General features: G+C 42.5%; 1 protein-coding gene across 2 annotated transcripts in view; it reads right to left on the bottom strand.

The window, feature by feature from the left end:
- The window catches only part of RBMS3 (RNA binding motif single stranded interacting protein 3), a 1,020,603-nt gene that overhangs the window by 70,084 nt on the left and 936,415 nt on the right, over positions 1 to 14,104 (bottom strand). For both annotated transcript variants that reach the window (XM_077268961.1, XM_077268960.1), the window contains exon 10: positions 12,657 to 12,707. In XM_077268961.1, the coding sequence (XP_077125076.1) occupies positions 12,657 to 12,707 (51 nt within the window). The remainder of the gene's footprint in view (positions 1 to 12,656; positions 12,708 to 14,104) is intronic.

The following is a 14,104-nucleotide window of genomic DNA, read 5'->3' as shown; positions in this document are numbered from 1 at the left end:
CATAGTACACACTCACTGACACAGACAGACAAAGCCTCCGAGCAAGAACAGTATATTGGGCATTTTGCAGCCCAATAGCTCATCATAATGCATCATTCCACCTATTTTGGAGGTAGTAGTGGGTCCCCTGACCTCTTGGGCCCCTGTGTGGCTGCATAAGTTGCACCAATTATATGTCCACCTCTGTGGTACAGCTTCCAGAGAGGCAGCTTTCCACTGCTAGTATTGCCAGTAGCAAGGTCCTTTCATTCAGCTTAACAGTGCTTAAGCTTTTTCCTCTCCCTCCTGATCTTTTTTCTTGCATAAAGGGCATCTGAATTCATTTGCAGCAACCTGAAGACTATCCCTAGTGCTATCATGCTGCTGGAAATCTGGAAATCTGCCTAATTGTACAAGCTTGTTCTTGTAGCCAGACCAAGGATAGGTGAGTACAATTTGTTTCTGCTCCACTCTGTACTCATTAATTACTTAGTTGAGCTAGCACTTGGAATACTTTAATATGTACTGTGTACTTATTATTACATTCAGTCCACATCAAGAAATCTCTCAGCATACACACTAATTATATAATATATATGCTTTGATGATATGCATAGACATCACCTTTTTACTTTTTAAATATATATACAGTCATGGAGTCATGGTTCCATCCATCAGTGTGTGTGGGATGAAGATACTGACAGCTAAGCCATCCAATGCTGAAGCTGCCAGTACTTTGATTGACAGCTCTGTCATCCGGTCTTATAGAGGGGCTTGCTGAGCTGTCAGTGTGTTGATTGACAGCTCAGCCATCCAATCTGAGACTGGGAGGTGCTGCCAGGCTACTTATCTGAGCTGCTACTATAAGCAGGTTGCGGGATGCAGTAATGGACAAGAGACATGGTTAACAAGGGGTTTAATAAACAGTAGTTACTCCTCAGAGGGACATATGTACACAAGTAGCAAGGTTATACTTAATACAGAGAGAATTAATAGGGGGAAGACTTTAATCTGCATCCACGCCACCCCTGAGATGGTGATGGGCAGTTGATTGGCGGTTGTCAACTTGATCAATGGCCTCAAGGCTCCTGGAAAGTGTCTCTTAAAATATGTTTCAGGCATCATGGTTACTTGAGAGCCTGTATCTACAAGACAATGTACGGACCGTACATCTATTTCGGCCCATACCAAGGAACTCACTGATACTAAATTGGTGGAACTCTCTATATTCCTTTCAGGCTGTTCTGGCTCCAGATTGCTTCCCCCAACCTTGGAGCCCTTTAGTTTAACGGGTGATGTGGAGGCCATCCACCTTGTGGGCAGACCCAGGCCATAATTCTCCACATAGATAACACGTTAAGGGTTTTCTCAGACGAGACCCTCTTTCATCCCAACGTGGCACTGAGAGTGTTTTGCTTCTGGGTGTACTTATTGAAGTCACTTTTCTTTTAGTCTTGGTCAGATCCTCCCTCCTCTATTGGATCTATTTTCGTAAATCTTCCACCCATCCTGGTTCAGCAGTTACATTCACGGTCGCCTCCCCGCTCTGGACCTTCGCCGCCGGGACTGTCACACCTTGTTCCTGTTTATGTGTGCATGCCTCGCTTCCCACCTCTGCACAGGTCAAATGTGGGTTCACATGCTAGAGCTCTTGCAGTGCCTACTTAACCCCATAAGCCCCGAGGGTGGTTTGCACGTTAATGACCGGGCCAATTTTTACAATTCTGACCACTGTCCCTTTATGAGGTTATAACTCTGGAACGCTTCAACGGATTCTGGTTATTCTGACACTGTTTTCTCAAGACATATTGTACTTCATTATAGTGGTAACATTTCTTTGATATTACCTGCGTTTATTTGTGAAAAAATGGAAATTTGGCGAAAATTTTGAAAATTTAGCAATTTTCCAACTTTGAATTTTTATGCCCTTAAATCACAGAGATATGTCACACAAAATACTTAATAAGTAACATTTCCCACATGTCTACTTTACATCAGCACAATTTTGGAAACAATTTTTTTTTTTTGTTAGGGAGTTATAAGGGGGTAAAAGTTGACCAGCAATTTTCTCATTTTTACAACACTATTTTTATTTAGGGACCACGTCACATTTGCAGTCATTTTGAGGGGTCTATATGATATAAAATAACCAAGTGTGACACCATTCTAAAAATTGAACCCCTCAAGGTGCTCAGAACCATATTTATTTATTAACCCTTCTGGTGCTTCACAGGAATTTTTGGAATGTTTAAAAAAAAATGAGCATTTAATTTTTTTTTCACAAAAAATTTATAATCAGCTCCAATTTGTTTTATTTTTCCAAGGGTAACAGAAGAAAATGGACCCCAAAAGTTGTTGTACAATTTGTCCTGAGTACCCCGATACCCCATATGTGGGGGTAAACCACTGTTTGGGCGCATGGCAGAGCTCAGAAGGGAAGGAGCGCCATTTGACTTTTCAATTTAAAATTGGCTGGAATTGAGATGGGAATCCATGATGCGTTTGGAGAGCCACTAATGTGCCTAAACATTGAAACCCCCCACAAGTGACACCATTTTGGAAAGTAGTCCCCTAAGGAACTTATCTAGATGTGTGGTGAGCACTTTGACCCACCAAGTGCTTCACAGAAGTTTATAATGTAGAGCCGTAAAAATAAAAAATAATATTTTTTCACAAAAATTAAATTTTGCCCCCAATTTTTTATTTTCCCAAGGTTACCAGAAGAAATTGTATCCCAAACTTTGTTGTGCAATTTGTTCTAAGTATGCTGATACCCCATATGTGGGGGTAAACCACTGTTTGGGTGCATGGCAGAGCTCAGAAGGGAAGGAGTGCCGCTTGACTTTCAATGCAAAATTGGCTGGAATTGAGATGGGACATTATGTTGCTTTGGGGAGCCCTTGATGTGCCTAAACATTGAAACCCCCCACAAGTGACACCATTTTGGAAAGTAGACCCCCTAAGAAACATATCTAGATGTGTTATGAGAGCTTTGAACCCCCAAGTGTTTCACTACAGTTTATGACGCAGAGCCGTGAAAAACATTTTTTTTTCCACAAAAATGATTTTTTAGCCCCCAGTTTTGTATTTTCCCAAGGGTAACAGGAGAAATTGGACCCCAAAAGTTGTTGTGCAATTTGTCCTGAGGACGCTGATACCTCATATGTGGGAGGGACCACCGTTTGGGCGCATGGCAGAGCTCAGAAGGGAAGGAGCGCCATTTGGAATGCAGACTTAGATGGATTGTCTGCAGGCATCATGTTGCATTTGCAAAGCCCCTAATGTACCTAAACAGTAGAAACCCCCAACAAGTGACCCCATATTAGAAACTAGACCCCCCAAGGAACTTATCTAGATGTGTTGTGAGAACTTTGAAACCCCAAGTATTTCACTACAGTTTATAACGTGGAGCCGTGAAAATAAAAAATCATTTTTTTCCTGCAAAAATGTTTTTTTAGTCCCCCAAATTTTTATTTTCCCAAGGGTAACAAGAGAAATTGGACCCCAGAAGGTGTTGTCCAATTTGTCCTGAGTACTCTGATGCCCCATATTTGGGGTAAACCCCTGTTTGGGCGCACGGGAGACCTTGGAAGGGAAGGAGCATTGTTTTACTTTTTCAACGCAGAATTGGCTGGAATTGAGTTCGGACGCCATGTCGCGTTTGGACAGCCCTGATGAGCCTAAACAGTGGAAACCCCCAATTCTAACTGAAACCCTAACCCAAACACACCCCTAACCCTAATCCCAACCACACTCCTAACCACACCCCTAATCCTGACACATCCTTAACCCTAATCCAAACTGTAAATGTAATCCAAACCCTATCCCTAGCCCCAAACCTAACCCTAATTCTAGCCCTAACCCTAACCCTAACCCTAGCCCTAACCCTGGCCATAACCCTACCCCTAACCCTAACCCTAGCCCTAAACCTAACCCTAAACCCTAACCCTAGCCCCAACCCTAACCCTAATTCTAGCCCTAGCCCTAACCCTAAACCTAGCCCTAACCCTAACCCCTAACCCTAGCCCTAACCCTGGCCCTAACCCTAACCCTAACCCTAGCCCTAACCCTAACCCCTAACCCTAGCCCTAACCCTAACCCTAGCCCTAACCCTAACCCTGACCCTAGCCTTAACCCTAACCCTAATGGGAAAATGGAAAGAAATATATATTTTTTATTTTTTGTATTTTTCCCTAACTAAGGAGGTAATGAAGTGGGGTTTGATTTACTTTTATAGCAGGTTTTTTAGTGGATTTTTATTACTGGCAGCTGTCACACACTAAAAGACGCTTTTTATTGCAAAAATATATTTTTTTGTGTTACCTCATTTTGAGAGCTATAATTTTTCCATATTTTGGTCCACAGAGTCATGTTAGGTCTTGTTTTTTGCAGGACAAGTTGACGATTTTATTGATAACATTTTCGGGCACGTAACAGTTTTTGATTGCTTTTTATTCTGATTTTTGTGAGGCAGTAGGACCAAAAACAAGCTATTCATGAATTTCTTTGGGGGGGAGTTTATACCGTTCCGCGTTTGGTAAAATGGATAAAGAAGTTTTATTTCTCCAGTCAGTACGATTACAGCGATACCTCATTTATTTTTTTATGTTTTGGCTCTTTTATACGATAAAAGCAATTTTATAGAAAAAATAATTATTTTTGCATTGCTTTATTCTGAGGACTATAACTTTTTTATTTTTTCGCTGATGATGCTGTATGGTGACTCATTTTTTGCGGGACAAGATGACGTTTTCAGTGGTACCATGGTTATTTATATCCGTTTTTTTGATCACGTGCTATTCCACTTTTTGTTCGGCGGTATGATAATAAAGCGTTGTTTTTAGCCTCGTTTTTTTATTTTATTTTATGGTGTTTACTGAAGGGGTTAACTAGTGGGGCAGTTTTATAGGTTGGGTCGTTACGGACGCGGCAATACTAAATATGTGTACTTTTATTGTTTTTTTTATTTAGATAAAGAAATGTATTTATGGGAATAATATATTTTTTTTCTTTATTTAGGAATTATTTTTTTTTACACAACTAAATGTATATTTTTTTACTTTATAACATTGCCCCAGGGGGGCATCATGATATAATGTCAGATCGCTGATCTGACACTTTGCAGAGCACTGTGTCAGATCAGTGATCTGACATGCAGGGCCCCTGGCTTACCCGCGCCTGCTCTGAGCAGGCGCTTGGTAAGCCACCTCCCTACAGGACCCGGATACAGCCCCATGGCCATTTTGGATCTGGGGCCTGCAGGGAGAAGAAGTAAGGAGACCCTCGGAGCAACGCGATCACATTACGTTGCTCTGAGGGTCTCAGGGAAGCACGCAGGGAGCCCCCTCCCTGCGCGATGCTTCCCTATACCGCCGGAACACTGCGATCATGTTAGATTGCAGTGTGCCGGGGCGGTCCGTGACCACTCCTGGCACATAGTGCCGGATGTCAGCTGCGATAGTCAGCTGACACCCAGCCGAGATCGGCCGCGCTCTCCTTGTGAGTGCGGCCAATCGCTATGGCATACTATCCCATCCCTGGGAATTAAGTCCCAGGTCACCTTGATGGGATAGTACGACAAATGGGATTAAGGGATTAAGCAATGTGTCTCTCATCCCAGTCACTAATTGGTCGTGCAACACCACACCAGTCGGCCCTACTCCCAAGCAGTCTTTTCTGACTATGGCAGTATGAATCTCTTGCAAAGCATTCATATACTGGTTCACGGTCTCCCCCTCTCTTTGACCCTGACAGAAAAGTTGCATACATAATTCCCCTGTATCTGTGGGGTCCCCATGGGTCTCCTCCAGTATCTGCAATACTTTGTCAAGGATGTCTGGTTCACGGGGGGCTGCAATATAACTGTATATCTCACCTCCCCATCTAAGGCCATCACAGCGACCTATGCCTGCAAGGCAGGAACCATAGTGTGCATTCTCATCATCCCCTTTATACGCTCAGTCCAGCTCCACAACATAGCATTATTCCCATTAAACTTCAGGAGGTTATTTAACATTGCCCCCAGGGAGATACTAGATCTAGGGCCCTCCCCAGACTCTTGGTCTGCCATGTCCATATGTGTAGACTGCATCCTGATGACTACACCAAGTATATGCAGGTTGCGGGATGCAGTGACGAACGGGAGGCAGACCAAGGGTTAACAAGAGGTTTAATAAACAGTAGCTACTCCTCGCAGGGGATATGTACACAAGGAGCAAGGTTATACCTAATACAGAGAGGTTTTTTAATGAACAGGGGAGAATAATACAGAGAATGCTCTTAACACTTTGGGCATCAGCCACGGGTGTGTTCCTACCTGTGACTGAGGAAGTTTAGATTACATGACAAAAAAAAGGATCTGCCACAGTTATGTGAAAAAAATGGGGGAAACTTCCCTGGCGTTAACAGTGTCCTCCTGTAGTCCTGATGATGGCGGTGTGCTCTTGTGGTCCTGGCGGTGGTGATGTCCTCTGGTGAGCCTGCCGATGGCGGTGATAGTCTGTGGTATTATCACAGGCAGTGGCCCCAACGGATGAAGTAAAGAAAGAGGAATAGTCTCTTCTCTCAGCAGTGAGAGTCCCTACACTGCTGGACCCTGTGACACTGTCCCAACACACTCTATAATGGCCAGCTTGGTCCGCTGTGCCATAACAATGAGTCCCTGTATCCCGTACACAGACCTTGCCTCTCACGGTCAGTACTTCCGACAGGTGTGGTCTTGTCAGCTGAGTCAGCAGTCTCTTAAAGATCCACGATTTAAGCGGGGACAGCAGTGTTAGCGAGGACAGCGTTATCTGTGGTGTCTCAGGGGGTCTCCGATGGTCGTTTCCTGTCAGTCCATCCATTCGTCCCTGGCTCCAGTCAGCGCCTCCCCATCACCTCACAGCTGATCTACTCTGACCAGAATCTCACACGCGTGCCGTTCCCACCTGAACTGCTTGAATTTCTGCATGCGCAATCACTGTCTGCTTAGCCACGCCCCCCTGTCTCGAGCACAGAGACACCCCAAGCTCTCCCCCCTGTATCCTAGGTGACAGACCCGATGGTTCCAGACCCGTTATGGATGAGGCAAACCTGGCTAGTTTCTTCCCCTTACATTACTACCAGACCTCAGCCAGATGTACAATAAGCTACTGTGAGGTTTGTCTTCCTGTGCCTTGAGTTCTGTTTGTAGATCTTTCGTTGCCTGACCTTGGATCTTGTTCTGACCATCCATCTGTATAAACCCTTCTGCTCTGATTCACTATCTTCCTGATATTCTAATATTGGAACGTTACCTGACTATGTTTTTGTCTCTTCCTTTTCTTAATGATGTACCTTCCTGGCTTTTGCCCTCAGACTCCTGACTATCCCGTCTCACGTCTTGAGACGTGACTTATAGTCACACATGGTCATTAGAGTGTTGCACCTTTTAAATTGTTCCAGAAAATGAAGTATTTATCCCAGAAAATTAATGCAATTACGCATTTTTGTTATACACAAGTTTATTTCTTTTGTGTGTATTGTAACTCAAAAAACTGTGAAAAGAGGCAAATTAGACATACTTGCACACTAAATTCTAAAAGTGGGTGGGACAAAGTTGTTGACACCCTCAATTTAATATTTAGTTTCACACCTTTGGAATAAATAACTGCAATCAATTGCTTCTCTAACTATCCACTAGCTTTTTACACCTCTCAACTGGAATTTTGGACCACTCTTCCTTTGCAAACTGCTCCAAGTTACTCATATCTGAAGGGCGACTTCTCCCAGCAGGAATTTTAAGATCTCTCTACAGGGGTTCAAAGGGATTCAGACTGGGAGCCATTGCAGGCCACTTCAGAACTTTACAGTGCTCTGTTTCCATACATTTCTTGGTGCTTCTTGAAGTTTGTTTGGGGTCATTGTCCTGCTGGAAGACCCATGATGAAAACTTAGCTTCTGGCACTGGGCACTATATTTTGACCCAAAATCCTTTGGTAATCTTCAGATTTCATGATGCATTGCACATAGTCAATACACCCAGTGCCAGAGGCAGCAAAACAACCCCAAAACATCTTTGAATCTCCACCATATTTGATTGTAGGTACCGTATTCTTTTCTTTGTAGTCCTCATTTCATTTTGAGTAAACAGTTAAATGATGTGCTTTACCAAATAGCTCTAACTTGTCCTCATCTGTCCACCAGATGCTTTCCCAAAAGTTTTTTTGCCAACTCACATACATTTTAGAAAATTTCAGTCAAGCTTTCTTCTATTTCTGTTTTAGCAGTGGGGTCTTCCTGAGTCTCTTGTCATAGCATTGTAGTTCATTCAATGTCGACGGATAGTTCACGCTGACACTGATGCACCCTGAGCCTGCAGTACAGCTTGAATTTCTTTGGAACTTAATTGGGGCTGCTTATCCACCATCCAGTTTATCCTATGCTGCAACCTTTCATTATTTTTTTTTCTCTGCCGTCATTGTTCACAGAGATTAGTTACAGTGCCATAGGTTGTAAGCTTCTTGATTATGTTGCGCACCTTGTTGATATTTTTCAACAATTTTGAATGCAAAAAGTGAGTCAACTTCTCTTTTTATTTTTATTTTTCAGGTGTGATTTTCATATTGCCTACACCTGTTTCTTGACACAGGTGAGTTTGAATGAGCATCACATGCTAGAAACAAAGTTTTGTATCCACATTTTTTGAAAGATGTCAACAATTATTTTCAGGCCCATTTTGGGGGTTTAGTGTGAAATTAAGTACAATTTGCCTTTTTTCTCTGTGTTTTGTGTTGTTTCCATACACACAAAGGAAACAAGCATGTGTATAACAAAACATGAGTAATTGCATTTTCTAAAAACACTTCATTTTATGGAAGAATTTCAATGGTGCCAACCCTTATCCATGATAGTGTGTGTAAGTATATATATATATATATATAAAACTGGAAATTTGTCTGGAGGCTTGGAAACCACCTGTAAGTAATTTAAATGGTGCCATTCCAAAATCTCACTCTCTCTCTCTCTCTCTCTCTATATATATATATATATATATTTAATTGTCTAAGGTCCAACAGGGATATGGTGCCCACATTGCTATATACTACGTGGGCTGTGCTATATACTATGTGGCTGTGTTATATACTACGTGGGCTGTGCTATATACTACATGGGCTGTGCTATATACTACGTGGGCTGTGTTATATACTGCATGGGCTGTGCTACATACTTCGTGGCTGTGCTATATACTATGTGGCTGTGCTATATACTACGTGGCTGTGCAATATACTACGAGGCTGTGCAATATACTACGTAGCTGTGCTATATACTATGTGGCTGTGTTATATACTACGTAGCTGTGCTATATACTATGTGGCTGTGCTATATACTATGTGGCTGTGCTATATACTACATGGGCTGTGTTATATGCTATGTGGGCTGTGAGACTCTTTCGCCCGGGGCCCTCAAAAACCTGGAGCTGGCCCTGGCTTCATTGATTGGTCGTGCCCGGCCGGCCACGAACAATCAGTGACAGATGCAATCCAGCCGCGAATTGGAGCAGGATTTGAACCACGCTTTGCTAATTGGTCGCGCCCGGCCGGCTGAATCCTGTGTATTCATTGCATTATTCTGAAATCTTCATAAATAAACTACATGCATATTCTAGAATACCCGATGCGTTAGAATCAGGCCACCATCTAGTATATATATATATATATTTAAAAGGTTCATGTATTGGAAGCAATACATCACCACAATGAGCTTATAAATAAATAATCAACTATTGTACACTCTTCTGGTGTGCTGCCTCCAGTTTCCCTTCTTTATCTAGATGCTTTGATATGTACCAGGAAGGCTTTGCACTCTCATTTTTTAAAGGTGCTGCTCTGTTTTTCTAAAAATACATATGTTTGCATATATTATGCATGTAAGGTGTTGGAGTCCCATAAACACCATCTATGCAGGAAACCAGTGAATCACTTAACAAGCTAGACCCTTTTGACCATGCCATGGTCACCATGCACTCACTACAACTTTTCGTAACCCACAAGTGCAGATACATATTTTACAGTCATCACACAAGTGAGCTTCTGCGCTTTCCAATACCAGAGAAGAAGTTCAGTTACAGTCTGGTCCTGTCTGTCATAATCAGCTATTTTAAATAAAATTTATTGCAAAAAAGATGGCATTAATATGTTTGTAATGAGCCAATCAGAGTAATAGACTGCACAGAGATTTTTTTCTCAAGGATTCCACACAAAAAAAATTAAAAACCATTTTCCATTACATGCCATATGACAGATAGAAAACAACCACAAACTGCAAAAACTGAAAACAAAAACAAAAGCAAAAGTGAATTGGGAAAGAAATAAAAAAATCCAGTGTATAATTATAATTATAAGACTCAATTTGCAGAAAAACTTAGTAAAAAATAGAAATCCAGCATTTAAAAAATGATCGTGTCGTATAAATATAGAAATATAAAAAAGGTGCTAATCAGATTTTTGTTCGAAATGCAAGCATAAAAGGTGAATATGAAATATTAGTAATGTCACTAGCAATATTTCATTTTATGGCAAATAACAATAAATAAAATATTATCACGAATTTAAAATAGGTTATCCCCATATTTACATCTAGAAAAGGTGATGACAGGATAATAGTATATATAGTGGGGGAAATAAGTATTTGATCCCTTGATGATTTGTAAGTTTGCCCACTGAAAAAGACATGAACAGTCTACCTAAGGGTAGGTTAATTTTAACATTGAGAGATAGAATATCAAAAATAAAATCTAGAAAATCCAATTGTATAAATTATATAAATGTATTTGCATTTTGGTGTGAGAAATAATTATTTCCTCCTTTTGGCAAACAAGACTTTATTTGGTGGCAAAACCCTTGTTGGCAAGCACAGTGGGCAAATGTACAAAATCAGCAAGGGATCAAATACTTATTTCCCCCACTGCATATGTATATATATATAGTACACATATGTGTGTTCTCATGCCCAGTAAATTATTATGTAAATTAGAGTAAGCTGAAAAGACCTTGAATTAATCAGAATACATTTTTCTTTTGTAGTGGTTAATAGTGTTGAGCATTCCGATACTGCAAGTATCGGGTATCGGCCGATACTTCCTGTATCGGAATTCCGATACCGAGATCCGATATTTTTGTGATATCGGGTATCGGTATCGAAACAACATTAATGTAAAAATGTGTAAAAGAGAGAATTAAAATAAAAAATATTGCTATACTCACCTCTCCGACGCAGCCTGCACCTTACCGAGGGAAGCGGCAGCGTTCTTTGTTTAAAATTCGCGCTTTTCTTTCCTTTACGTGAGTCCCGGCTTGTGATTGGTTGCGTGCCGCCCATGTGACCGGGACGCAACCAATCACAGCAAGCCGTGACGTAATTTCAGGTCCTTCAGGATTTTAAAATTACGTTCCGGCGTTGTGATTGGTTGTGTCGCAGTCACATGGGAGACGCAACCAATCACAGCAAGCCGTGACGTAATTTCAGGTCCTTAAGGATTTTAAAATTACGTCCCGGCTTTGTGATTGGTCCGCGTCCCGGCAACATGGCCGCCATTAACCAATCACAAGCCGTGACGTCACGGGAGGCTGGACACGTGCGCTTTTTAAAATGGGCGCGTGTCCAGCCTCCCGTGACGTCCCGGCTTGTGATTGGTTGCGCCGCGGTCAACCAATCACAAGCCGGGAGGCTGGACACGCGCCCATTTTAAAATTTTAAAATGCCCGCATGTCCAGCCTCCCGGCTTGTGATTGGTTGACCGCGGCGCAACCAATCACAAGCCGGGACGTCACGGGAGGCTGGACACGCGCCCATTTTAAAAAGCGCGTGTGTCCAGCCTCCCGTGACGTCACGGCTTGTGATTGGTTAATGGCGGCCATGTTGCCGGGACGCGGACCAATCACAGCAAGCCGTGACGTAATTTCGTCACAGCTTGCTGTGATTGGTCCGCGTCCCGGCAACATGGCCGCCCTGACCAATCATAAGCCGGGACGTCACTGGAGGCTGGACACGCGCGCTTTTTAAAATGGGCGCGTGTCCAGCCTCCCGTGACGTCCCGGCTTGTGATTGGTTAATGGCGGCTATGTTGCCGGGACGCGGACCAATCACAGCAAGCCGTGACGTAATTTTGTCACGGCTTGCTGTGATTGGTCCGCGTCCCGGCAACATGGCCGCCCTGACCAATCACAAGCCGGGACTTCACGTAACCAAGTAAAAGCGCGAATTTTAAACAAACAACGCTGCCGGTTCCCTCGCTGAGGTCCAGGCTGCGTCGGAGAGGTGAGTATAGCGATATTTTTTATTTTAATTCTTTCTTTTACACATTTATATGGATCCCAGGGCCTGAAGGAGAGTTTCCTCTCCTTCAGACCCTGGGAACCATCAGGAATACCGTCCGATACTTGAGTCCCATTGACTTGTATTGGTATCGGGTATCGGTATCGGATTGGATCCGATACTTTGCCGGTATCGGCCGATACTTTCCGATACCGATACTTTCAAGTATCGGACGGTATCGCTCAACACTAGTGGTTAATCAAAACACTAAGGATTGATATTTAATAAATTATGTTACTGTATGGAAATGTGTTAATGAAATTACATCCGGAATTACAAGTGAACAGTGCCATTAATCATTAACACCCAAATGGAAAAGTCATCTGCAGTAGATGGCCTACCGTTGGTTGCATAACATATGGTGGGTGAGGCATCCAGGATGTACTTTGTACCTAGATGGTAGAAAAGAAGCATCAGGGCAAAGGTGATGTCTATTTAAGTATTTGATTAACGACTTTATAATAATTCACTGCAAATAAAGTGAAAACCAATTTTAAGCTTCGGCTTTTGCTACATAACTTTCTAGAATCAGTTCTCTAGGTGTACTGCTTAATTCTGTAATTACATTGCTATCTTTAAATGAAATGAATGTAATACCTTCAAAATGAAGCCGGAAACATTCTGCAGGCAATTTTATACCATTAGAAATATTAAATAAATGAATTACACTCTGACAAGATTACGGAATCCTGGTAATTGTTCTATTACAGATTTTTCTATTTAACTTGGGACAGAATGATACAAATTCAACAAACAGAGGGATCTTTTATCGCAAAATATGCTGGAAGTGTACAGGATTGCATCTGAATAGGTCCAAAATCATGTGTTAAATTTTATTTTAATAACTCTTTATAAGCTGTGTTATATAATTCTGACCTGGAAAGCCTTAGAGTTAAATAATGAAGTTCTAGCCATCGCTATGGGTAGCTTAGTTACTTACTAAATATGGATTTATACAGTTACTATTGAATTTAAAGGGAAATTGATATCTGATACATTCTGCTCAATTCACAGAATGCATGAATCAGACATGGGATGAGCAATTTCAGCCAGGTATGTTTGACAGAGAAAAAGCCACCGGGGACTGAACCACACTGGAGACTAGTTGGACAGGTGGGTCTACAGCAGTTTCTCCCCACCCTCTGTCAGTGAGTGACAGGTCTCTCCCATGTGCGTATATAAAGAGAGAACCATCAGTCCAGAACAGCAGCTGGGGAGAGACTGTCAAGGGCCCACATGTTTGATCGGTCTCCTATGTGGCTCAGTCCCCAGCTGCTTTTAAAGGGACTCTGTCACCTGAATTTGGCTGGCCCTCTGTCCGGTCCGATGGGCGGTGTTTCCTCAGCTTTTATTCACCCCTTCCTTTCCTGCTGGGTGCAATATTTTCTGGAATTTCTGTCGGTTTCCTCCGTAGTTCACGCATGCGCAAAACAATCTTGCCTTGCGCATGCACAGTATGCTTTGCCCAACTGCGGGCAAAGCCAAAAAGCATTAGTGCGCATGCGCCGGTGCACTATGTCCCGGAAGTATTTCGCTGTGTTCTGGGACATAGTACGCCGGCGCATGCGCACTAATGCTTTTCGGCTTTGCCCGCGGTTGGGCAAAGCATACTGCGTGTGCGCAAGGCAAGATTGCTTTGCGCACGCGTGAACTATGGAGGAAACCGACAAAAATTCCAGAAAATATTGCGCCCAGCGGGAAAGGAAGGGGTGAATAAAAGCTGAGGAAACACATAGCATTTCAGAGTCAAACATACCTGGCTGAAATCATGCAGCCAGTGTCTGATACA

This window comes from Ranitomeya variabilis, chromosome 6, assembly GCF_051348905.1.
Source record: "Ranitomeya variabilis isolate aRanVar5 chromosome 6, aRanVar5.hap1, whole genome shotgun sequence".
In the NCBI taxonomy this organism is placed as follows: Eukaryota; Metazoa; Chordata; class Amphibia; order Anura; family Dendrobatidae; genus Ranitomeya; species Ranitomeya variabilis.
Note: the sequence above shows the minus strand (reverse complement) of the source record. Positions and strands in the feature narration are given on the sequence as shown.